This window comes from Rattus norvegicus, chromosome 8, assembly GCF_021556685.1.
Source record: "Rattus norvegicus strain SHRSP/BbbUtx chromosome 8, alternate assembly SHRSP_T2T, whole genome shotgun sequence".
NCBI lineage: Eukaryota > Metazoa > Chordata > Mammalia > Rodentia > Muridae > Rattus > Rattus norvegicus.
This window is the reverse complement of record NC_141541.1, coordinates 109,350,151-109,376,540: the sequence shown is the minus strand read 5'-3', so window position 1 is coordinate 109,376,540 and position 26,390 is coordinate 109,350,151. Positions and strand designations below refer to the sequence as shown.

The window sequence follows — 26,390 nt, the reverse complement described above, 5'->3', positions numbered from 1 at the left end:
AGACCCAGCATGTTAGACGCCAGCAGTGTGGAATACCTGCTGAGGGGCGAGCCAGGCAGAAAGCACAGCCAGCCCAAGAGAGTGGCTGAATGGACTGCAGCCAGGAGGCTTACAGGTGAGGGTTGTACAAGGCCTTTCCAGCTTACATCACTGTGCTTTGGATGTTGGAAGCGTAGTTACAGGATCTACTTCCCTGCTGGGCTTTGAGCTTCCTCTGGCCCAGGTCCCTTTCCCTCCCTTGGGGAAACTTGTACTATGCTGTATCTTTAAGATGTGTAATTTGTTTTTGGTTTTTACCAAAGCTTATAAATGAATTTGCCTTGCATGTCCGAGAGAACTTTCCCTTTGATCTTTTGAGCGACATTGAACTGGTTAAAACTTTGGCTGATCTAAGGTGCGTTTCGCATTATGAAAGGGGCACGAGACTTTGGGGTACAGGGTAGGACGCGTGACTTCCAAAGCTTTGCAGGCCTGTTCCCCACTCTGTGATGCTATTGGTCGAAATCGTGAGAGACAGAACCCAGTAGGAGGAAGTTAGGCTGTGAGGAGGGTGCCCGTGAAGGGATACTAGGGAGCTAGCAACTCCACGCTGTGCTTCCTCGCTGCGTGGTGTTATCAGGCTTCCTCCATCACGTTTCTGCTGTGAGGTGATGCGTACCATAGGCTCAGAGCAGGAAAGGCCGTGTGCCCACAGGGCACAGCCTCCGAATCTGAAAGCCCTTTGTACGCTTGGACTGTCTTTTGAAGTTGATTCTCTGAGGTATTTTGTCACAGTAATGGAAAGCTAGCACAGTGTTTCTGTCCCCAAAGTGGACCACACGGCTTGGGTCCCGGAACCCTGGCTGGGAAAATGAAGGGAGGGATGAAGGGCAGACGGAAGAGACGCGGGTACAGTGAAGGGTGGGTCAGGTGGCTTCTCTAACATTGCCACTGCGACTTGGGTTCTGAGAGCAGAGGAGGGGGCCAGTTAGTCTGTAGATGTCTGTAGGTGAGCAGTCTCAGGCTTAAACAACCTGGAGGAAGAAGCTTGGCTAATGGTTGCTAGCGTCTGCATACACTGATCAAGCATTCATAAACATACATACTTGGGACTCTCCAGAAAAGCTTCATTATTTCTCCGGAGCTTGGCCCATACGGGTGATGGCTTTGCCAATTTTTTTTATGAGCCAATTGGCATTGGAGTCCTGGACAGGTCATGACCGTGTCAAAATGTACCTTCAGGGACTTTACCCACTCAGAGCTTCCCCTACTCCTTTGTCGTTCTCTTTTGAGGTAAGCTTTTAAGATACGCTTTAGATCGTCTTTCTCCTCTGTTACCATCCTAGTTGGGTTTCCCTTCTGGGGCATCCTATTGGTATCTATGGCATTAAAAACTTATCTTCTGTGTATATGTATGTGTGTAAGTGTGAGCACAGGTGTACATGTGTGTACATGTACATGCAGTGGTCAGGAGACAGTGTCAGTCTTTGTGTGTGTGTGTGTGTGTGTGTGTGTGTGTGTGTGTGTGTGTGTGTGTGTGTGTATACGTACGTACGTACATGAGGATGACCTGAAGAACTTGTTCCTCTTCCACCCTGTGGTCCCAGGGATTGCACCCACGTTGTCTGGATTTGCAGCAACTGCCTTTAACCACTGAGCCATATTGCCAGTCCAGATTTCATTTTTCTCTCTTTTTTTTTTTTTTTTTTTTTCAGAGCTGGGGACCGAACCCAGGGCCTTGCGCAAGGCAAGTGCTCTAGCGCTGAGCCAAATCCCCAACCCCCAGATTTCATTTTTCTTTATAGATAAATACTAACATTCTGTTGTGTTATTAATATTGTTGTTATTAATTTGTTGTATTACTATGTGTGCGTCTTGTTTCTCTGCTCACGTGGATGATGGGTGTCTAAGTTTATTCTGTGTCTTGGCTATTGTGGGTAACTGAATAAGTGTTACTGTGTATATGTGAGTGGGCGGATTGTTTCTATGTTGTGTGTAGAGACTCTCATGCATTATCTGGGAGTGATACAGGTGGCTTATACTGCAGTTCTGTTTTAGTTTTAGTTTTGCAGTATGGAGCCTCCACACCGTAAGAATCCAGCAAAAATTGGTCTTTTCTATTATATTTTATTTTATTTTATTTTATTTTATTTTATTTTATTTTATTTTTGGAGCTGAGGACCGAAACTAGGGCCTTGCACTTGCTAGGCAAGCGCTCTACCACTGAGCTAAATCCCCAACCCCAAAAATTGGTCTTTTCTATCAAAATACTATGTAACTTGTGTTCAGGAATAAATCTTATTTTCCTCACCTTGTAAGAATCTTGTGCAAATGTTTTAACTTTCCCCCACTCCCAGTAAAACCTTTGTTTAGGCAAAGGCTTCCTACTGTAATCTAGGAATTTGATTGCCTGGAGCAGTGACCCTTTTTCTCTGAAACAGTGACCCCTTTGTCCTTAATTTCCTGTGTGCCAATTCCTCTCAGACTAGGCAGTTGAATTAAAACTGTAAACTTGGACTCCAGCCAATGGGGGAAAGACATAGTCACTACCTGACTTAGAATAAAAACCAAACACACTTTCTGCCTCAGTGTGTTTGCTCCCCTGAGCACACTCTCTCGATCATGAGTTACGTTCCTTTGTCCAGACACCATAGTAGGAATGGTGGTATCTTTCTTTATGGCCCTGAACTTATTCCTACTAATTTGGGGGCTCATTCAGGATCCTAGATGACCTGAGGGAGTGCTTAGAGCCCCACCCTGGGGAGACATGTCCCATCAGCTCTTATTTTGGTTGTTCTTGAGGACTGGGTTTCTGGTACTCACCAGGTCAGCAAAAGAACCCAGGGATGGGAAGTCTTTGGACAAGACAGGAAGAACTGACCTAAGGAAATTACTGTGGTGATCAGGATTTCTCTACACACAGACTACAGGTCAGCAATGCCGTGGGGAACAGCAGAGTATTCCCTCAGTAGGCAGGTCATCCTGGTTGTTGAGACTTGTTTTTGACATGAAACTGAGTATGAGAAACCTACAAAGGGGTTGTTGAGCACAAAATAAACCAAGATGAGAAAAAAAAAAAAACTAAAGAAAAAAATGGAAAGAAACCAAAGAAATGAAGTGATTTCCCCCTTCTCCTTTTGTGCTGCGTCTGCAGGTGTGAGTATGTTCAGGCTTCAGACGAGGCTTGCCTCTAGTGTCCTCTGCTGTGGTAAAAAGACGGTCTGGTTGGACCCCAATGAGACCAATGAAATCACGATCGGAAGCTGATCAAAGATGGGCTGATCATCCAGAAGCCCATGACTGTCCATTCGTGGGCTCACTGGAAAAACACCTTGGCCTGACGGAAGGGCAGGCATATGGGTATAGGGAAGAGGAAGGCTACTGCCAATGCCCGGATGCCCGAGAAGGTGACCTGGATGAGAAGGATGAGAATCCTGCACCAGCTTCTCAGGAGATACTGGAAATTGAAGATTGACTGCCATATGTATCTCAGACTCTACCTGAAGGTCAAAGGGCGTGTACTCAAAAGCAAGCGGATTCTCATGGAGCACATCCACAGACTGAAGGCAGACAAGGCCCGCAAGAAGCTACGGACTGACCAGGCTGAAGCTCACAGGTCTAAGACCAAGGAAGCACGAAAGTGACAGGAGGAGCGCCTCCGGGCCAAGAAGGAAGAGATCATCCAGACTCTGTCCAAACAGAAAGAGACCAAGAAATAAAGCTTCCCTCATGTCTGTACATGGTGGCCTGGCTGTGGCCTCACATGGATGAGTCATTAAAATAAAACAAGCCTTTGTCCATAAAGCAGAAGGAGAAAGAGGAGGAGGAGGAGGGGGAGGAGGAGGAGGAGGGGGAGGAGGAGGAGGGGGAGGAGGAGGGGGAGGAGGAGGAGGAGGAGGGGGAGGAGGAGGAGGAGGAGGAAGAAAAGAAGAAGAAGAAGAAGAAGAAGGAGGAGGAGGAGGAGGAGGAGGAGGAAGAAAAGAAGAAGAAGAAGAAGAAGAAGAAGGAGGAGGAGGAGGAGGAGGAGGAGGAGGAGGAGGAGGAGGAAGAAAAGAAGAAGAAGAAGAAGAAGAAGGAGGAGGAGGAGGAGGAGGAGGAGGAGGAAGAAAAGAAGAAGAAGAAGAAGAAGAAGGAGGAGGAGGAGGAGGAGGAGGAGGAGGAAGAAAAGAAGAAGAAGAAGGAGGAGGAGGAGGAGGAGGAGGAAGAAGAGGAGGAGAACAACACAAGAGCAAGAAGAATGAGAAGAAGGAGAAGGAGAAGAAGAAGAAGAAGAAGGAGGAGGAAGAGGAGGAGGAGGAGGAGGAGGAGGAAGAAAAGAAGAAGAAGAAGAAGAAGAAGAAGAAGAAGAAGAAGAAGGAGGAGGAGGAGGAGGAGGAGGGGGAGGAGGAGGAGGGGGAGGAGGAGGAGGAGGAGGAGGAAGAAAAGAAGAAGAAGAAGAAGAAGAAGAAGAAGAAGAAGAAGAAGAAGGAGGAGGAGGAGGAGGAGGAGGAGGAGGAGGAGGAGGAGGAGGAAGAGGAGGAGAACAACACAAGAGCAAGAAGAATGAGAAGAAGGAGAAGGAGAAGAAGAAGAACGAAGAAGAACAAGAAGAACAAGAAGAAGAAAGAAAGAAAGAAAGAAAGAAAGAAAGAAAGAAAGAAAGAAAGAAAGAAAGAAAGAAAGAAAGAAAGATTTTCCTTACACAGAGGAAAACCAATTCCTCTGCTGGTCCCCAGGCTCCCTTACTCTGTTTACTATGACTGTCCCTTGATCAAAGGGGAGATTGAATAAGGCGAAGCCTAGAAGCTGAGGTTTCTATTTCTATCTTCTCTCTGTGGGCATAGGATTCTCCCTTCTGCCCATCTCCACCTAGGCCCTCAGATTCTACAAGACCTTGGATCAGGTCTGATAGAAGGGACGAAGGCCGCAGTGTGGGTACAAATGACTCCTTTAGATGAGCCATCTGGCAGCTGCTTTTCTAAGTGGATAAAAGTGCCACACAGGCTATTAAGATTTTAAATTAGGGGCCGGAGAGATGGCTCAGTGGTTAAGAGCACTGACTGCTCTTCCAGAGGTCCTGAGTTCAAATCCCAGCAAACACATGGTGGCTCACAACCATCTGTAATGGGATCCGATGCCCTTTCCTGGTGTGTCTGAAGACAGCGACAGTGTACTCATAAAATAAATAAATAAATCTTAAGAAAAAGAAAATGCTTCCATGAAAATCAGGCTGTCAGCAAGCCTGTATGGCATTTTCTTTAAAAAAATTTTTTTTAATTAGAATTAACTATTTTAACAAGTTGGATTCCAAAGTTCTTAGGTTCTAGCCAATAATTCGAGTCACCAATTGCCTGATCTTTTTTTTTTCCTTTATTTTTTTTTTTATTATTAACTTGAGTATTTCTTATATACATTTCGAGTGTTATTCCCTTTCCCGGTTTCCGGGCAAACATACCCCTCCCACCTCCCCTTCCCTATGGGTGTTCCCCTCCCAACCCTCCCCCCATTGCCGCCCTCCCCCCACCAGTCTAGTTCACTGGGGGTTCAGTCTTAGCAGGACCCAGGGCTTCCCCTTCCACTGGTGCTCTTACTAGGATATTCATTGCTACCTATGAGGTCAGAGTCCAGGGTCAGTCCATGTATAGTCTTTAGGTAGTGGCTTAGTCCCTGGAAGCTCTGGTTGCTTGGCATTGTTGTACTTTTGGGGTCTCGAGCCCCTTCAAGCTCTTCCAGTTCTTTCTCTGATTCCTTCAACGGGGGTTCAGTGGTTTGCTGCTCAATTGCCTGATCTTAATGGCCTACATCTTCCTAGAGCTGCTGGGAGTTTAGAACATGATCCAGATGACAGTGCTTGGCATCTAAAGTTACAGTTTATGTGCTAAGATATGTGGACTCAACTTTCTTGGGTTGAGACTGAAATTTAGTCCTCTGTTTTGTTGATAATTTGAGCTATTAGCCTAGATATTTCTTCCTATTTTCACGATAACCTAGCTATTGTGTCTTTTTAAAAAGAAATAGGTAAAATTTGTCACATTTAGTCTGTTATACATGGCTCTCACAAGGTCTTGTGCTCTGGTGGAGAATTGGCTTACTTTACCATAGAGCTCAGCGTATGAAAAGGTCACCATCTTGACTGGTGACATCATAACAATGTAGATATGCCACCATCCTAGTTACTATAAACCCCACGTGGCATAAACCAGAATGGAGGTGCACATGAACTTCTTGAGGCCAGTAAGGGGTGGGGGCACATTTTATACTAAGAAGGTAACACCAGTATTTTGTTTTGGTTGTAGGTCTCTGTTTTGCTTTAATTTTAACATATCACTTTACATGATATATTTACTGGCTTCAAGAGGAACTTTAGAGTTTTCTTAGCTATGAGCTTCCAACACTATCCAGGTATCCAGCTAACACTTTGAAAGGGTTAGACTTGGAAGGTTCGTGTTGTAAATGTTACAGCTGTGAGGGGAAAAGCTTCCCCAACGGAAGTTGCAGCTCTGAGGGAAATCTATGGAAGTGTTGCAGCTATGAAGGGAAAATGCATCCTGGAAGTTGGGAATCAAGGAATACCACAAACTCATACCAAACCTCACCCAGGAGACTTACTGGGAAAGACACAAGAGTGTGTCTCCCTCTGCTTGGGTAAGAAGTAGCAGGGAACTGAGCAGGAGATGGGCTTATATAGGGTTTCTTAGGGGAGGAGTTTCCCAAGGTGGAGATTGGTGAGATCTCAAGCCAGGGATCAGTGGGTTTTTAGGTTTTCAAATCCGGAAGTGGGCTCAGACTTTTTTTTTTTTTTTCCCCGGAGCTGGGGACCAAACCCAGGGCCTTGTGCTTGCTAGGCAAGCGCTCTATCACTGAGCTAAATCCCCAACCCCTGAGCCAAATCCCCAACCCCGGGCTCAGACCTTTTATCATTTGTGAATTTGTATCAGCCTGGAGCCAAATCTTGGGAAAGCAGAGATTCTGAAGACAACACAAGGGACAGCTTCTCAGGTACTAGACAACCTGCTGTCAGGGGGCAGTGCAGTTGAGGGCACAGTGAAAGAATTTTTTTTTTTTTTATTAACTTGAGTATTTCTTATATACATTTCGAGTGCTATTCCCTTTCCCGGTTTCCGGGCAAACATCCCCCTCCCCCCTCCCCTTCCTTATGGGTGTCCCCCTCCCAACCCTTCCCCCATTGCCGCCCTCCCCCCATAGTCTAGTTCACTGGGGGTTCAGTCTTAGCAGGACCCAGGGCTTCCCCTTCCACTGGTGCTCTTACTAGGATATTCATTGCTACCTATGGGGTCAGAGTCCAGGGTCAGTCCATGTATAGTCTTTAGGTAGTGGCTTAGTCCCTGGAAGCTCTGGTTGCTTTGCATTGTTGTACTTTTGGGGTCTCGAGCCCCTTCAAGCTCTTCCAGTTCTTTCTCTGATTCCTTCAACGGGGGACCTATTCTCAGTTCAGTGGTTTGCTGCTGGCATTCGCCTCTTTATTTGCTGTATTCTGGCTGTGTCTCTCAGGAGTGATCTATATCTGGCTCCTGTCGGTCTGCACTTCTTTGCTTCATCCATCTTGTCCAATTGGGTGGCTGTATATGTATGGGCCACATGTGGGGCAGGCTCTGAATGGGTGTTCCTTCAGTCTCTGTTTTAATCTTTGCCTCTCCCTTCCCAGCCAAGGGTATTCTTTTTCCTCATTTAAAGAAGGAGTGAAGCATTCACATTTTGATCATCCGTCTTGAGTTTCGTTTGTTCTAGGGATCTAGGGTAATTCAAGCATTTGGGCTAATAGCCACTTATCAATGAGTGCATACCATGTATGTCTTTCTGTGATTGGGTTAGCTCACTCAGGATGATATTTTCCAGTTCCAACCATTTGCCTACGAATTTCATAAACTCGTTGTTTTTGATAGCTGAGTAATATTCCATTGTGTAGATGTACCACATTTTCTGTATCCATTCCTCTGTTGAAGGGCATCTGGGTTCTTTCCAGTTTCTGGCTATTATAAATAAGGCTGCGATGAACATAGTGGAGCACGTGTCTCTTTTATATGTTGAGGCATCTTTTGGGTATATGCCCAAGAGAGGTATAGCTGGATCCTCAGGCAGTTCAATGTCCAATTTTCTGAGGAACCTCCAGACTGATTTCCAGAATGGTTTTACCAGTCTGCAATCCCACCAACAATGGAGGAGTGTTCCTCTTTCTCCACATCCTCGCCAGCATCTGCTGTCCCCTGAGTTTTTGATCTTAGCCATTCTCACTGGTGTGAGGTGAAATCTCAGGGTTGTTTTGATTTGCATTTCCCTTATGACTAAAGATGTTGAACATTTCTTTAGGTGTTTCTCAGCCATTCGGCATTCCTCAGCTGTGAATTCTTTGTTTAGCTCTGAACCCCATTTTTTAATAGGGTTATTTGTTTCCCTGCGGTCCAACTTCTTGAGTTCTTTGTATATTTTGGATATAAGGCCTCTATCTGTTGTAGGATTGGTAAAGATCTTTTCCCAATCTGTTGGTTGCCGTTTTGTCCTAACCACAGTGTCCTTTGCCTTACAGAAGCTTTGCAGTTTTATGAGATCCCATTTGTCGATTCTTGATCTTAGAGCATAAGCCATTGGTGTTTTGTTCAGGAAATTTTTTCCAGTGCCCATGTGTTCCAGATGCTTCCCTAGTTTTTCTTCTATTAGTTTGAGTGTGTCTGGTTTGATGTGGAGGTCCTTGATCCACTTGGACTTAAGCTTTGTACAGGGTGATAAGGATGGATCGATCTGCATTCTTCTACATGTTGCCCTCCAGTTGAACCAGCACCATTTGCTGAAAATGCTATCTTTTTTCCATTGGATGGTTTTGGCTCCTTTGTCAAAAATCAAGTGACCATAGGTGTGTGGGTTCATTTCTGGGTCTTCAATTCTATTCCATTGGTCTATCTGTCTGTCTCTGTACCAATACCATGCAGTTTTTATCACTATTGCTCTGTAATACTGCTTGAGTTCAGGGATAGTGATTCCCCCTGAAGTCCTTTTATTGTTGAGGATAGCTTTAGCTATCCTGGGTTTTTTGTTATTCCAGATGAATTTGCAAATTGTTCTGTCTAACTCTTTGAAGAATTGGATTGGTATTTTGATGGGGATTGCATTGAATCTGTAGATTGCTTTTGGTAAAATGGCCATTTTTACTAAATTAATCCTGCCAATCCATGAAAGAATTTAACTGGGTTGTTCTGTAGGTAGAAAGATGGGTTTACCAGGGATCAAACTGCTAAGGTTATCTTTTGGGGGGCAGAGAGAATACATAATGGCAGAAAAGCAAGCAGATCTTCTATGATAGTCAACAGGGTGCCCCGTCTTTAATCTAGATGCCCTTGCCCTGCCTTTGGATCAGATTAAGGGAGGGTCCTGGTAAATGGAAACCAGCCCTAAGGTCTGTTTAATAACGATCCTGTTTTCTTGGCCAAAGTCATTTTGTGCAGAACAAGGTCACTAGCACCATCATTTTAGGGTCGTGCTCTGAACCGAACAGGCAGCGACAGCGGCCGGAAGCAAAGAGGAGTCCGTCTGCTCGGCGAGAAGCTGGAGATGGAGGCTATTCCGGGTCTCAGGGTCTGGTTTGTTGTTGTTTCTGTTATCACCAGCAGTGGTACTGGTTCTTCTTTCCCTGCACACATCCCAGCATCTGTCATCATTTGGGTCTTGATGGTGAGATAGAACCAGTGTAATTCGTTATTGTCTGTGTGTGCTTGATTCCGCTGGCTTGTGTGATGTAGGGATGTGCTCGAACATTCTCACGTCGCGTCTTCCTCTAGTGGTCGCCATTCTTCAAAGAGTGCAATTGGGATTTTCATGGGGGGTCGCACTGAATCTGTAACTCACTTTTGGTAACATAATCATTTACAAAACAATCTGTGTATTCATCATATGGGAAATTGTGAGAGACTTCATGGGGAGACATGAGCAACCGTCTGCTCACCCCAGAGAGAGACCAACAGCAGACCAAAGTACGGATTCTCCAGAAGCCCAGCTTGGTGAACCGCCTGAGTTTATTGGAATTAGGAGTGCGGCTGAGGGGTTACTTGCAGGAGCTGGGATAATTCGAAAGCAGATGCGGGACAACTCGGGGACAACTGGAAAGCAGACGCATCACCGGAAAGCCCACTCTTACATACGGGATAACTCATGAAACTTCTAACTCCAGAGCCAGATGTCACTCACTGTCCCTGGCAGCATGGCGGATCAGAGCCTCCTCCGGGCAGCTTTGCCTCTTTTCCTCCATCAAGTCTGTGTCTACAGTCGTAAGAAGAAGACCTTTGAATTGTTAGTGTCTGCGCCCTCCTGAGAAAAGCGAATTGTTTACTTTCTGGGTCTCAGGAGGCTCTCCCATCCTCCCGGGTAGGAATGTTTCAAGTTTCAACTTGGAAAAACCTCTGTACAATAGAGTTACACCCTCTGTCGTCTCCACGGTCTTCAGTAGTTACATTGTCACAGGTCCTTCCTTCCTTCTTAGTTCCACCTGTGTGCTTGGTTTTCTGTTTTAAAGGAACGGTAAAGGGAAGTTTCTCCCAATTTATATATTTATTATTAGTACATAGAAAGGCTACTGATTTTGTATCCTGCTGCATTGTTAAAAGTGTCTTTCTGGTGTACTCTCTAGGGAGTATTAAAAACAACAGTCACTTTGGGATATTTTGGCTTCTCATTTCCTATTTATTTCCAATTTTTGTTGTTTTGGCTAATATTTTACACAACTTCTTAAGTAAAACTCATTCCTGATTTGGGAGGAAATGCCATTTTCCCCACTGAGTATGATACTGGCCATATGTTTATTATATGTGTCAAAATGCATTACTTCTGGGCTGGGGATTTAGCTCAGTGGTAGAGCGCTTGCCTAGGAAGCGCAAGGCCCTGGGTTCGGTCCCCAGCTCCGAAAAAAAGAACCAAAAAAAAAATGCATTACTTCTGCATTTAAGAGTCTTTTTCATAAAGAAATGTTGGATTTTGTCAGGTACTTTATTCTTTTATTGAGATGTTCTCATTTGATTTGTCTATTTATGTGACATTTTTATGAAACTATCTTCTCATCCCTGGGCTGAACTCACCCTGCTCATAATGTATTGTAGAATTCAGCCTTTAAGTTTATGACAAGAATGACTGTGTCTATGACACTAGTGATAGTTTATTTTTCATGGTGTTCTTATAAGGCCAGCGCTCTCTTCAGAGGATTTGAATTCTCAAAAGGCACAGAATTCAGTAAATTAACCTAGTTCTGGGCTTTTTATTCTTGTTGTTGAGTATTTTCAGCTTTGAGTTTCAGTTTCCCTGATTATTACAGATAAACAACAACAACAACAACACACACATACAGAGTGTATATATAAACATGCACATATACGTATATAAATACATACTAGTTTATATATATTTATATATACAAACATATATATGCTTAACTACATGGCACAAAAATAGCTAAATCAAGTGATCATCTCAATAAAGGCATAAAGCACTTGATAAAATCTAACATTTCTTCACATGTATGTGGGTGCACACCTATGCACACACACAATTTTCAGGAGTTAGTTGTCTCCAGTGACAAACTGAAAGGGGAATAGGCTGATGCTACCACTTTAAATGTCTGGGTTTTTTGGTTTGATTTTGCTGCTGTTTTTGGTTTAATGTTTTTTTATGTTATAGGTATTGATAAATTTAAAAAGAAGGCCAGGGCAAGCATGGTGGTGCATAGCTTTAAGCCCAGCACTTATGACAAAGGGAATCTTTGCAAGTTCAAGGCCAGTCTGGTCTACATAGTGAGTTCCAGGACAGCCAGGGGAACAGAGGGAGACCGCACCTCAAAATAGAATACAATAAAATGAAATAAAATGGAGGGTAACAGAAATAGTTAAAAAGAGAATCCTTGTTGAATTTTTCAGGTTGAATGTTCCTATCTGCAGGTGCATACAAATTGATTATTGATTAGTTTTATTTGTTTGTTTATGGAGACAGGGTGGACTGGCTGGTTTTGTGTGTCAACTCGACACAAGCTGGAGTTATCACAGAGAAAGGAGCCTCCCTTGAGGAAATGCCTCCATGAGATCCAGCTGTAAGGCATTTTCTCAATTAGTGATCATGGTGGGAGGACCCAGCCCAGTGTGGGTGGCCCTGGGTTCTATAAGAAAGCAAGCTAAGCAGGCCAGGGGAAGCAAGCCAGTAAGAAATATCCCTCCATGGCCTCTGAATGACCTGCTTGAGTTCTAGTCCTGACTTCCTTTGGTGACAAACAGCAATGAGGAAGTGTAAGCTGAATAAACGGTTTCCTTCCCAACTTGCTTCTTGGTCATGATGTTTGTGCAGGAATAGAAACCCTGACTAAGACACAGAGTTTCTCTGTTTAGACCTGGCTGTCCTGAAACTCCCTCTGTAGACCAGGCTGGCTTTAAACTCACAAGAGATCTGCCTGCTTCTGCCTCCTGAGTCCTACACCACCACTGCCCACTTGGTATAGGCCTTAGAGCAGTTGATCATCCCCAGTCTGTCCAGGGATGCCCACACACTAGTTAGTAAGAACAGGTGCCGTTGCCAGCTTGATCCTGCTTGATCTCGAGGCCAACTGTCATGCACCCCTGATCTTAGTAATACAGATATCTGAGGGTGACCCTTTAAAGTAAACATTGCTTCTTATAGTATGCCCAAGGGACAGTGAAGAGACACCAACAGATACGGCCTTTCACTTAAAACTGCAATTACAAGTTACCGTGTAAAGATCATGAGTGCTCTCTCCTGTTCTTGTTTATAAAGATGTTCCTCGTTTAAACTCATCAACAGCTCTAAGGGTCTTGCTGGAATATGAATTTACCCAGGGTCTGGGAGACAACAGAAAAATATGAATGTTACTGAAGGCCCCTGGGAGCTTTCGCCAGCCTTACATCCATTTGCCTTGGGTCAGGCTAGACCAAGTGCCATTCTCCACCCACAGTTCTCAGAATGTTCCTGACCCTCTGGAGAGACCCAGACAGAGTTCACATGTGTGTCATGACCTGCCCATGCTTGCCAGCCAATAGATTTAAAGGCCAATATGCTTAACCACTAAGTTTGAACTGTAACCTTGCTGAGGTAACCTGTACCCCTAAAAAGTATAAAAACTGCTTGTAATAGCCATTTGGGGGTCACCTTCTAGTCATTTTGCCTTGAGGAACTAATTGAGGGTCAATCCCTAGGTGCTGGAAACCTCTTGCTTTTGCACTGATCTGTCGGAGGTCTTTTTTTTTGTTTTTTTGTTTTTTGGGGTTCTTTTTTTTTGGAGCTGGGGACCGAACCCAGGGCCTTGGGAGGTCTTACATTACACACACACACACACACACACACACACACACACACACACACACACAGAGAGAGAGAGAGAGAGAGAGAGAGAGAGAGAGAGAGAGAACACAGTTGTATCTTTAAAAAAAAGGGTTAATATTTTAGATAAGGATAACATATTATAAATTTTGTCTTACAATAAAATCTAACAATGGACACAAAACTTAAAGCCAAGTCACAGAAGGTCTGACTAAATTATACAAAGTTTATGTAAGTCAGACTTGAGGGCGCTGCACTTACCAATTAGAGTTTATTAAGGTTTCTAAGGTTATAAAGATCTATTCATGTTAGAAAAACCTGACTTTGATGTCTGTCTAATCAGTCATGTCTTTGTCAACGTTATCAAACTGACCACTTCAAGTCTATGAACATCTTGTGAGAACCCCTCTCCTGTAGTTACATTCCTCACGATGAACATGAGCTTGTATGATAATATGGGACGTTGACATCCCTGGAAAGCTTACTTTATAGATGAGAATTTCTAAGTAAATGAAAGCGCCAGCTTTGAGAAAAAACAAACTCTAAGAAGGAATGAAGCCACCTCTCAGGTTTTAGAAATAATGAATATTGAAGTAGCTTCCTTCCACCTTAAAGGGTTTTTGATATCAGAATTGGCAACATGAAGTTATATAATACTACATGAAAGAAAAACCTCAAGCTAATGTCTGGGCTACTGAAGTTTTTAAAGGCTCAGGCTGTGGGGTGTCCTGGTGCTGTTTGCACTCTGATGTTAACTTTGTTTCCTCAGGAGGGGCTGCCCTGGATGAGCTCAGGTGGTTTCGCCTTCTCCCCATTTTAACTGGCCAATAAAGGATAGAGCCTGCGATTGGGCAATGTGTGGGGAGGGGGGACTGGAGGTTATGAGAGTGGGGGCAGGTGGAGAGGCAGAAGGGAAGGAGAGAGGAGGAGGAAGAAGAGAAGGTCTAGATGGAGCAGAACCAGGAGAAACTGCAAATAGCAAGGGATCTCCTAGCTGGGGAACAAGTTAGTATAGCATTAGATCTGCCCAATCTAGGCTCATAGCTTATAATTGTAATAACTTGATTGTGTGTTTTTTTTTTTTATAAGGGCTTATGGGGTTGGAAATTCCAGCAACAGGCACACTATAAAAAAAATCAGGAAAATAAGGACACCAGTCCCTTCAAGGTCCCTGTTTATGGTTTGAAATTTATTTTGGTACTAGGAATAAATTTAAAAAATTGTTATAAGGTTCACAATCTTAATAGAGTTTCTAGTTCTTTTATGAATTAGTGAAATAAAGGTAATTAAGATATGAGTTAATAATTGTCTTTAATATACCTAGAACTAAGTTCATAATTATGCCAAATATAAATGTTACTTATATATAGAGACAAGATTGCAAGAAGAGTCCAATTTCTATTTCCCATTATAGAGTCTTATGTGGATGTTATGAGAAGGTCAAGATTAAGCCTAAACTATAACAAGTTTGAATGTAAGCTTGACTCTTGCTAATCTGAAATAGTAGGCAGAATCAAGAATATTTTAACAACTAAAACATTCCCTGTAAAAAATCAAGACCTGGTTGTCATGAGTCAAATGATTCAGTAAAATAGGCTATATTTTCACGATCTCTCTGTGAGAGGAATAGTTGCTGTGCTCTCAGAGCAGGGCATCCCAGGCTCGGTTAGAAGCCCGTCCCCTCAGATGGGATAAAGACTCCATCAGTGTAGGTTTCTCATTAGCCTCAGTGCAGGAGATGGATGCAGGGAAATAAGACGTCACAGTCTGCTGCTCTCTTCCTGCCTGTGGAGGCTGGACGGTAGAAACAACCTCTGCCATCTTCAGGGAAGATGAATTGTTTCTCATGTCTCACACAACAGAGGCATGGGTTCTTCTGCCTACCGGAGGATCGTGGAGTATGTTCCCACATCCTACATGTCTTGAGCAGCGGAGAGGCAATTATTCAACACCAGTGTCTCCTGATCTGATGCTGTAAGTGGGGGACTCTGTCCCTAAGCCCAGTCACCTCACTGCTATGCGGTCTGCATGAGGTTTGTTGGCCATGCTCTTTATTCCAGTCTTCAGTTCTTCTCTGAGCACAAAGCTAATCCCAGGGCTGAGAGGTCCCTACCTGATCCTATGAAGCAAGTTCCACATGAGTCAGTGCAGAATCTCAGCCATTCAGCACAGCAAACTGAACTGTGGACACTCATTTCAACACCGAGACCAACCCAAGGATCCACCCCACCTGGGGAAAGACATCAACACTAAGAAGAGACCTGGACTACAAAAGTGCCAGTCCTCAGAGTCACCTTCCAGAGACAGTGGACCCTTCATCCCTGGGCCACTCACACCAGGAAGCTGGTTGATGAATGCCCAGTGGGAGTTTGAGGGACTCAACAACTCCCATTGCTAACCTGGAAACCCGTGCATTTGTGCTTGGTAAAAACTTGACGGATTCAGGGGGGGACAATGGGAGATGGGGATCGCAGAGCCCTTCTTCCCTCTGGACTCACAGTACTGTTGACGTTAGTGCTTTCCTTAGGGCCAGCCATCGAGGGTCCCGGGATTCGAACCTGGTTGTTAGTCCTGTTGTACTTAAGAATAAGTCATGTGGTTACTTGTTTTCTCCAGTGATTCATGCTGGGTTATTTTCCCAGATAATTGCTTATCCTTGTAAGTGACATGAATAGTCTCCTGACATTAATAAAGTAGGGCCTATGGGCCTGTTCCAAATGAAAATGAGGCTACATCTGCAATGACATGTCCATACTGACAGGATTTCCCAGTGCCAGACATAAAGGCCATTGAAGTGGAAACTTCTAGTTTCTTTGGAAAGTTATGTCAAATAATGTTTGGCTGAAGCAGACACAGGTGAAGGATGTTTTCCTGAAGCAGACACAGGTGAAGGATGTTTTCCTGAAGCAGACACAGGTGAAGGATGTTTTCCTGAAGCAGACACAGGTGAAGGATGTTTTCCTGAAGCAGACACAGGTGAAGGATATTTTGTTATAGCAGACACAGGTGAAGGATGTTTTCCTGAAGCAGACACAGGTGAAGGATGTTTTGCTATAGCAGACACAGGTGAAGGATGTTTTCCTGAAGCAGACACAGGTGAAGGATGTTTTGTTATGGCAGACACAGGTGAAGGATGTTTTCCTGAAGCAGACACAGGTGAAGGATGTTTTGTTATAGCAGACACAGGTGAAGGATGTTTTCCTGAAGCAGACACAGGTGAAGGATGTTTTGCTATAGCAGACACAGGCGAAGGATGTTTTCCTGAAGCAGACACAGGTGAAGGATATTTTGTTATAGCAGACACAGGTAAAGGATGTTTTCCTGAAGCAGACACAGGTGAAGGATGTTTTCCTGAAGCAGACACAGGTGAAGGATGTTTTCCTGAAGCAGACACAGGTGAAGGATGTTTTCCTGAAGCAGACACAGGTGAAGGATGTTTTGCTATAGCAGACACGTGAAAAGACCACTGATGAAGGAATATAAATATGACCCCCCAGATAGTGAGAGAGAGCACTGAGTGCTGGTTTAGTTTGCTCTGCCTCACGGTATTCTTCACTAACGACACACATGGATTAGTGAGCCTTACATAGCGTCTTGAGCTCCACTTGTGATAACACCATCACTGAGAGAAACTCGCCCCAGAACTGCTAGTGACGCTCCTGCGGCAGCTTTTGCGGCCTTGCCTCAGGCCGGTTGGTGCTGTGCTTGGTGTTATCTACTTGCTAAAGGACTCGACTGTAGCTGCCTCTTCATGTGAGGTGTCTGCCTGCCTAGAGGACTGGTCTGCAGCTGAGTTGTACTTGGGGTCTTCTACAGACTCAAGTGCTGAGAAAGAAGATCCAGTTCACCACCAAAGAACGATTTGCTGAACAGGTCCATTTCCTTCATAGCCTAATAACTTTTCTCTTCTCCTACCTCTCTGCTGGGTGTTTGGGCTACAGGAGAGGTTGAACCCTTATTAAAAGTAAGTTGCAAAAAATTTAGGCCTACAGGGCATCCAAAATGTTTTAGAAATACCAAGAGCAGAGTGAGTTCAGAATCTGCCATATCCCTAGATGTAGGGGCCTTCCCACAAAGGGAAACAGGTACAAGAACTCACATTGAGAGGTTATATTATCAATACAGAGGCACCGTGTTGCTTTCAAAACCTTAGGGGAAGCATCATTGACCTGACCTCTAGACAGACACTGAACCAAGTTGTTTTCTAGTTAGAAACTGGACAGAGACAGGCCGTCCTACTCTATGTGGAACACAGGCCTCCCTCCTAACTGGACAGGAGTTCACACTCTGTTTTACCCAAGTCCACAGCTGATACAGCCCAACTTTATCTTTCACTTTACTAATAGAAGCCTGCGGCAGGATTAAAAGAGCTAGTGATGGGACTGGGAGCTCTGAGGAACTGTCTCTTCAGAAACACTGCAGTGATTGGTCTAACCAGGCTATAGAGGTTGGGAAAGAGGCAGACGAAGCTTTAGAATAAGACAGAGCCCTGTCTTATTCCCTTTCTGAAGTAGTCCTAGAGAACAGAAGAAGCCCAAATCTGAAGAGCAGGGAAGGAAGGACTGCATTCTTAAAGGAGCTGTAATGATCAGTGCTAATAGATTGGTGGTCAGAGAGGTGGTTAAACTGGTAAAAGACTGAAATTTGGAAACTTGGCTGGTGCCTTTATCTGCTATTTCCACCTTGTATCTTAAACAGCTCATTATTTCACAGAAGGTACAAATGGTACTGACTTCTGAACCCACCAACCAACCACACAGGAGAACCCTTGGATGCCCGGCTCCGGTTGCTTCAGAATTCTAGTGCTTACATGAACTCCTACTGCAGAATTCTAACGAAGCTTATATGAAGTAATTGGCTGCAAAAAGAGAGCATTAAAGGAGCCAGCGGCTATGACTAACACGCTTACTTAGGAAATTTGAGTTTACATATGAATAAGAAGGCAATAAGCACTCTGACCTGAGACAGCAAATCTGAACCAACCAGAGTTTGTAAACCTGGTTTTGGAAACCTGCTTGTGCCTTCAGAAAGGGTGACACCTGCTCCTCCCTTGAGAAGCGACCAGTTTCCCTTCACACAGCAAGTTCTCTTTGCTAAAAATAAAACTGTCTTAACTAGGACCTACAAATTTCAGCCTCTATTAAATTTGCTTAGCTGGGGATTTCCTTTGGGGGAGGAGATAAAGACCATCCTAAAATGGTTGCAAGATTATGTACAAGAATGCCTAACCCCATATAAGCTATGAAACATCTGAACAAGGCTGGGACTCTCTTAGCAATAGCTAGAGGCTACAGCTGTGTATTAAGGATTTTCCAGGGGGGAGGGGGATGTTTGCCTGGAAACCGGGAAAGGGAATAACACTCGAAATGTATATAAGAAATACTCAAGTTAATAAAAAAAAAAAAAGGTTTTCCATTATCTCCAAGTCGGGAGTGTGCTGGATAGTTTTATGTTAATTTGACACGAGCGAAAGACATTTATGAAGAGGGAATGTCAATTAAGGAACTGCCTCCATATGTAGCCAAGCCTGTAGGGCATTAATTGGTGACTCAAAGTGGAGGGCCCAGCCCATGATGGGTGGAGCCATTTTTTTTCTTTTTTCTTTTTTTTTGGAGCTGGGGACCGAACCCTGGGCCTTGTGCTTGCTAGGCAAGCGCTCTACCACTGAGCTAAATCCCCAACCCCTGGGTGGAGCCATTTCTTGGCTGGTGGTTTTGGGTTCTAAGAAAGCAGGCTGAGCAAGCCAGTAAGCAGCACCTCTTCACTCTATCGGCTCCTGCCACAAGGCTCTTGTCCTGCTTGGGTTCCTGCTCTAATTTCCTTCAATAAATAGAGATGTGGAGGAATAAATAGTGACCCTGACTAAGGCAGAAAGAAGGCTGAGGTGGCCAGCCTCTGTGTTTCTGGAGATCAAGACTGGCAGCAGACATCTTAACTCTGTGATCTCGTTGGCTATCATTCTTATAAGGCTTGACTTAAATTTTGATAGGTTATATATATTTGATAGGTTATCCATTTCTTTCAGCTTTTCAGAATATAGGTATTTTTTGTTTTAAATTTTTTGGAGAAAGGATTTTTTTTCCCCCATAGCCCTGGCTATCCTAAAATTCTCTGTAGAACAGGCTGGCCTCAAACTCAAAAGTTCTGCCTGCCTCTGTCTCGGTTGGGTTTTTGGTGTTTTTTTTTTTTTTTTTTTTGTTTTTGGTTTTTTTTTTGTTGTTGTTGTTGTTTTTTGTTTTTTGTTTTTTTTAAAAAGATTTTATTTATTTTATGTATGTGAGTACACTGTTGCTGTCTTCAGACACACCAGAAGAGGGCATCAGATCACTCTATAGATCATTGTGAGTCACCATGTGGTTGCTGGGAATTGAACTCAGGACCTCTGGAAGAGCAGTCAGTGCTCTTAACCTCTGAGCCATCTCTCCACCGCAATGTTTTTCTTTTTCATGTGGTTTTGTTGATTTGGGTCTTATTTTGATTATTATGCCCAAGGGTTGTTCAACTTTATATCTGTAAAACAAATTCATCTGAAAACTTATTCTTGTTCCACTTTCGTCTCCACTGTTTCTGCCACGATTTTTATTCTCCCTTACTTGGGATTTTACTTCCCCTAAGACCATGAAAGCACATCATTAAGTTACTTGGGTTCTTCAGAATATTTTATTTTGTAGTACTGAAAAATGTTTCATGTCTACCAGGCAAATGCTCCTCCTTGGGCTATCCCCAACTCCTTTGAAGTGTTATTTTCAAGTTGCCCAGGATTATTATTTGTTTGTGATTCTCCAACATCATGATCTTACTAGTTGGGATGAATTACTAGGTCTGGCTTGAATTCTGATTTTAATTTTTTAATGTAAACAGCCATAGCTCTAAACTTTCTTCTTAGAAATGTTTTTGTTGGGGCAAGATGGATATAATTGGGCAAAGGTGCTTTATGCTAAGTTGGACAATTTGATTTGGATCTCTAGGGCCTCCTTGGTGAAAGCAGACTCCATTATTGCCTGGCTTCCATAGGCCCATTACACAGTATTCATATTCATATTCTCTCTCTCTCTCTTTCTCTCTCCCACCTCTCCCCCTTTTTTTTCCTTCCAAAGAAATACCTTTATCCAAATGGTTGTTAGGCTGCACTTCCATTTTCTCCTAGTTTTAAAATTTCCTTGACCATTTTTTCAATGATACACTGACCATATTGTTTAATATCTATGTATTTGTAGTCTCTGTTGCTAATTTTATCCCATTATGATCTTAATTTTTTTGGTATTTGCTAAGACGTGGCCTAAAATTGGCTGCTGAGAAGATGCATTCACTGTGTTTTTTAGGGTGAGGTATTATGTAGGTATCCTAAGTCCCTTAAGATGCAATTTAACTCTGGTTTCTTTTTTTAGATTATACTTATTGATTAACCTGAGGTACTAATGTCACCCACTATAATAGCCATCCCTTTGTTCAGCCGTATCTATGAAAATGGGTACATACATATTCAGTGAATGTATATTCCAGTTATTCAATCAATACATTTTACTGTAATTTGCACACCTTTATTTCTTCTAGTTTTGGCTTGAAGACTTTATCAGATAAAAAAGTAACTACTCCAGCATGTTTTCAAATTCCATTTGCTTGACATTGACTTCCATTCTTTCACTCTGTTTCTTTGCTGGTAAGGCATGCCTAATTTGTAGAGAACCTGCTGGTATATTTTACTTTTAAATTCTGCCTGCCTTTTTTGAGTGTCTTGGTTAGGGTTTCAGTAGGTGTGATAAACCACTATGACCAAAAGAAGCTTGAGAAGGAAAAGGTTTATTTTACCTTATAGTTTGTAAGTCTATCTCTGTAGGAAGCCATGGAGGAATGGGGCTGACTTATTACTCTTGACTTGCTCAGCCTGCTTTCTTCTATTACTCAGAGCTACCTGCTCAGAGATGGTACTATCCACGATGAACTGGACCCTCTGACATCATCCACTAATGATGAACAGACCTTTACTTACAAACCTTACGGAGTCACTTCCTCAGCAGAGTTTCTTCCCAAATGACTATAATTAACCAAGATGAGCTAAGAAAATTTCCATTCAAAGAGAGATTTGTATATTTCTCTAATTTTGTTGCTGTTTTCTTCAATGGTTGGAATGTTTGTTGCTTTCTTTCTTCAGATTAGGGTTTTGCTGGTGTTTTGAGTTTGCATGAAGGTTATTTTAAGGTGTGCCTGTGTGCATAAGTGAAAGTGCTTACAGAAGCTGGAAGAATGTGGCAGATTTTCCAAATCCAGAATTACAGTTGGTTGTGGGCCACCAAACATGGGTGCTAGAAAACAAAATCTGGTCCTTTGCCAAGAGTAGCAATCATTCTTCACTGCTGAACCATGTCTTCAACTCTCTAGACACGATTATTTCTTTGTCCATCAGTCCTTTGAAATTTATTCCTTGCTGTTTCCCCACCTCCTGTGTAAGATTTAGGTTTCTTCTGCATTGTTGACTTTGGTGGTCATGAATCGCTTTAGTTTGTGCTTATCTTGAAATGTCCTTATTTCTTCAATTTTTTTAAAAAAAATTTAATTTATGTATATGAGTATACTCTTCAGACACCAGAAGAGGGCATCAGATCTCATTACAGATGGTTGTGAGCCACCATGTGGTTGCTGAGAATTGAACTCAGGACCTTTAGAAGACCAGTCAGTACTCTTAACTGCTGAGCCATCTCTCCAGCCCCTCTTTGTTAATCTTAACAGGCAGAGACTGAATATAGAAATCTTGATTGGCAGCCACTTTCAAGTTTTGAGAAATACTAATTAGTCCAGCTTTCTTGATTTTTAGGACTTCTGTTGAGGTCTAATGTGATGGGTTTGCCTTTACAAGTAAATATATATTTTTCTCTTTCTGGTTTCTTTGTTCTGTAGTTTTGGCATTTTAACTTGGTCATGGAAATATTCTACGATACTGATCACTTGGGGTTAATACTGCTTGTATTTCCAGAATCCTTTTTTAAATCCAGAAACACTTTTTGCTATAGTTTTATCGAGTATTTTTTATGCTTTTCATCTCTGCTGTCTTACATTCCATGGATCTTCAGTTTTTGAGCCAGCTTTAGTGATGAGTCTGATACAACATATACTGCTCCCTCAATGACAAACTCTTATCTCAAAGAGTAACAAAGCATTCAGTCAACAGCTTGGATTTACAAGCCTGTCTGTCCCAAGTGAAAATTACATAGTGATCTAGGACAGAAACCGTGTCTTAAAAAAAAAATCAGATAATTACATGTAGAGAAAAACATGTTTAAATATAGATCCACTTCTTGGTTGCCCTGTTAATTTACCTATTTCCCATGTCTTTACCTTTTCTGCTTTGGCAATTGGGCTTAATGACCTGAGACCTGAGACCAAAGGATATGGTCAAGCCATAGACAGAGTAGGGTTGCGACTTTGCTTCAGAGTGGGGCATTACAACAACAGTAAAACAAAACTCCACTTCTGCTGAGATGTAGAATCTCAGAAATTGCCAAAAGGCTGCAGCTATGAGCAACCACATATGACCTTAGGTGGGAGAAAGGCTGTTCTGAAAGGCCTAATCGAAAATGGCTTTTAAGAGGTCCTGGCCTCATCATTATAGGGAAATCTGAGGAATTCCAGAAAACTTGTGAGCAATTCTTAATTATTTTTTTAAACATAAAACGTCATAGTCAGGCATGACAGCAAATGCATTTACTTCCAGCTCTTGGGAAGCAGAGGAGGTGGCTCTGTGAGTTTGAGTCTAGCCTGGTCTAAAATGAGACCCTGTCCCAAAACTACTATCATTCAACAAATTATCTGAAGGAACAAACCCTCAAGGGCACCCGAAAGGAAAGTGTCATAATCCTTGCCCTGGAGCAGTGATAGGATGACCACCACAAGGCTGATTTTGAATAGTTTATTAAAGGAAAGGTGAAGCATCAGTTTCAAATTGTACAAAAGGAAAAAAAAACATCATATTGCAAATGTACAATTTACAGAATTACTAGCAAAACCAATCAAGGAGACACTGAAAATACAAAAATTTGATTGACTTCAAACTGAACTTGGAAACCCACTGGAGTAGAGATTAAGCCGTCTTTGTTGTTACATGGTAGTCTGTAACCCTTAAATCAGCATGTGTTGTTCACAGGAGACTGACAGTCAAAGGATTATCTGTGCTTATTCCAGGGCTCCTCAAAGCTGGGTCCCTGGCCGAGAACTACAGTGAGGCAGGGCTGAGGTGTATAGTCCATTCATTCCTGCCCTTGAGTTCCAGTGAAGCCCACATTGCTAGGAGAGAGCGGGGCCCCAGATGTCTTAACCAGAGCCTAGGACTTGCTGAGTTAGTAGGTAAAACGTTTTTGGTGACCAAGGTTTGTTTTTTGTTTTTTTAAATCTCTGAACTGTACAAATGTTGAGAAAAATCTTGTCTACTAAAAGGATGAATAAAATCATGTTTTATTTTTCCACACAAAAGATAATCATAGAGTTCATATATTTTTAAAAAATGTTCATTTTTGGTAAAAAGGGAAAGCCTCTCGATTCTGTCGCAGCTATTTTAAAAACCAGCCCAGAAACAGTTGTGGACAGACTGGCTTAGAAATTTGGAAGCCTACACTAAAATCAGGGAAAAGCTATGTGGACTCTTAAACAATAGCAAGTCATAAACATAAGCGGAGTGTAACTCTAAGCCACTGAAGACTGTCCCGAAGAGTCAATTTCTTTCTCCAAAAGAATTTCTCTTAATATGCACACTTAACACTGAAATGTAGCTGTATTTCAAGGTAAGCTCAGAATTGCCACCCTCTAAGCACAGACTTCTATGCAGCACATACATCTATGATTGGTAAACAATTTCACAAAATTAGCGGGTTGAGGGGGTATTGAGTGCATGGGAAGAAGACAGTTACGTTACACGCCTTAAAATTAACTTCTGAATGACAAAGAAAAATTTCATGATTCTAAGAAAACGGAAGTCTGTGTAACGTGACTTTTGGCAGGGTATGAAACAAGTGTTAACAACAGTGAGACCGATAACTTGAGAACCATTTTGTTTTACTGAGAATACTTTATTTGCTGGTAGAAGTTGCTAAAAATGTACAGAACAAAGACCAATAGAAAATGCACTGTATTTGAATCTCACTATCCTATAGAAAATGAACGGTGTACAGCATCTGTTGGAAAAATGGCTGCATGGGCACTTTATGCCCACTTATAAATAAAAATAAACCTTTTTATTCAAGAGTATATAAAATCTGGGGATTCATATCCACCCACAGAGGGCATGTGGTTTTTGGCAGAGATGCACGATGTTAGAACTCTATTTTAGCTTGTCCATGCTCTGTTCCTTCAACGTCTGCTTTACAAGGTCAAGAAAACCCAGCGAACTCCAAAAACACTCTTCGGCGATTAGAACGAGCTGCTTACTCATAGTTTAATAAAAATGGTTAGCTTTTAAAACATAAAAAGGCAAAATGTTAAAACGGTTTTTAAATTGTACAACAGGAAAATAAAGTTAAAAATATTTTTTTTTTACTCAATGCTGAATTTTCATAAAACAGGTGTATAACAGTGTTTATTTTGACAGTTGTTTTAAAAATTTAAAATATCTTCCTCCTTTCAGAAAAACACACACACATCTGTACTGAGATAAGTCCAACATTAGAGTACAAATGATTTTTTTGGTCAGTCTTTCCGAGGTGACATTCACAAATATTTCCATGGGTGACTGACATGCTGCTCTGTCACTGCAAAAGGGACCAACCTTTAATCATTTGATTACAAAACAAATAAGATCACATCAAAAGTGTTTTCTCCCCCATACAAGCTATCACAGTATATAGGCCTCTAGCTCTAAATAATAGAGTTCCAGATTTGTAAATTTTCTTCAGACTTCAGAACATAGGCATTCCAAATCCCTAGAAAAAATGAGAAGCACAATTATTTAATATATCTCCAGGGCTAAGAAACTATAAATAAAAACCAGTAATGATTTGATATTTACTGAATCATCTTCTATGATAGCTGCAGAGTCAAAGAAGTCTGGCCTTAGCTCAGCTCGCTCTCGCCGATTTCTTGATGGGGGCTGAAAAGAGAATCATTTAATTATTGTTCTGTGAGATGAACTCTACTAATAGTTAACATTTTTGACAGTATGTAAACATGTAGAAACATTTAAGAGTTAAATTTAAAAGGACAATAAGAATCTGGCTTATATATAAAGTATAGATTTTAAAAACGCAGCAGTATTTGAATTATCAAAAGACAAAGAGTTTCAATTGGTATGCTCTTCTTGCTCTGTTCTTTTGTGTCAGGGTCTTACTATGTAGCTTTGGCTGGCCTGAAATTTGCTGTTGTAGACCAAGTTGGCTTCATATTAAAAAAGAGACCTTCCTACCTCTGCCCATGGAGTGCTGGGATTAATGGTATGTACCGCTGCTCTGGAATGTTGTGTCTGCAGGTGGTTGCTCCTGAGGAAAGTGGAAGAGGGAATGGAGCCCCGTAGGAACAAAGTCCTCTGGAAGGTAAGCGAGAGTACCTAACTGCTTAGCTATTTTACTAGCCCTAAGACGTAAAATTTCAATGAATAAACTGATGTAAAGAATGTAATTTGGATTTATAATACAGAAAATACCTGCTCTTTGAAAATATCAAGTTATTACAAAAATGATGAATTACAAGTTGAATATCAGTGAATTCTCTGAAGTAGGTAGATGGAATGCTTTTGGGGCAGAAGCAGGGCAGGAAAGTTCTATGAACGGTTTTAAACATATAAGGCAGAATAATCCATGATGCATTTTGCCATCTTTGATTTATCCGTTCAAGTGCTTACAGCTAGCACTTCGAATGGGAGTCTATATGACTTCTAAAAGGGTTTAAAGTAGTGAAGTTTTTCAATAAAATGGGTTCAAATGACTGGTGTCCTTACAAGGGGTAACTCCTTAGGAAAGACCATGAAAGACAGTGGGGAGCCCTTTCTCTCCTCCTCCCATGTTAATCTTGGGGATCAAGCTCAGCAGCAAGCACCTTTACCCGAGGACCCACTTTGCCAGCTATAAAGACACTAGGAGACGCCAGCCATCTCCAAGCCAAAGAGCACTCAAAATCAACTCTGTTTCATTTGC

General features: G+C 42.3%; 1 protein-coding gene and 1 pseudogene across 6 annotated transcripts in view; one reads left to right on the top strand and one right to left on the bottom strand.

Moving 5' to 3' along the window:
- Positions 1–3,031: 3,031 nt before the first annotated feature.
- Positions 3,032–3,762, top strand: LOC148004317 (large ribosomal subunit protein eL19 pseudogene; annotated as a pseudogene).
- Positions 3,763–23,168: 19,406 nt separating this feature from the next.
- Stag1 (STAG1 cohesin complex component) overlaps positions 23,169–26,390 on the bottom strand; it is a 383,606-nt gene continuing 380,384 nt past the window's right edge. For all 6 annotated transcript variants that reach the window (XM_087562318.1, XM_087562317.1, NM_001433817.1 and 3 more), the window contains 2 exons: positions 25,271–25,351; positions 23,169–25,184 (listed from right to left, as the gene is read on the bottom strand). In XM_087562318.1, coding sequence (XP_087418444.1) covers positions 25,161–25,184; positions 25,271–25,351 — 105 coding nt within the window. In that variant the 3' untranslated portion in view covers positions 23,169–25,160. The remainder of the gene's footprint in view (positions 25,185–25,270; positions 25,352–26,390) is intronic.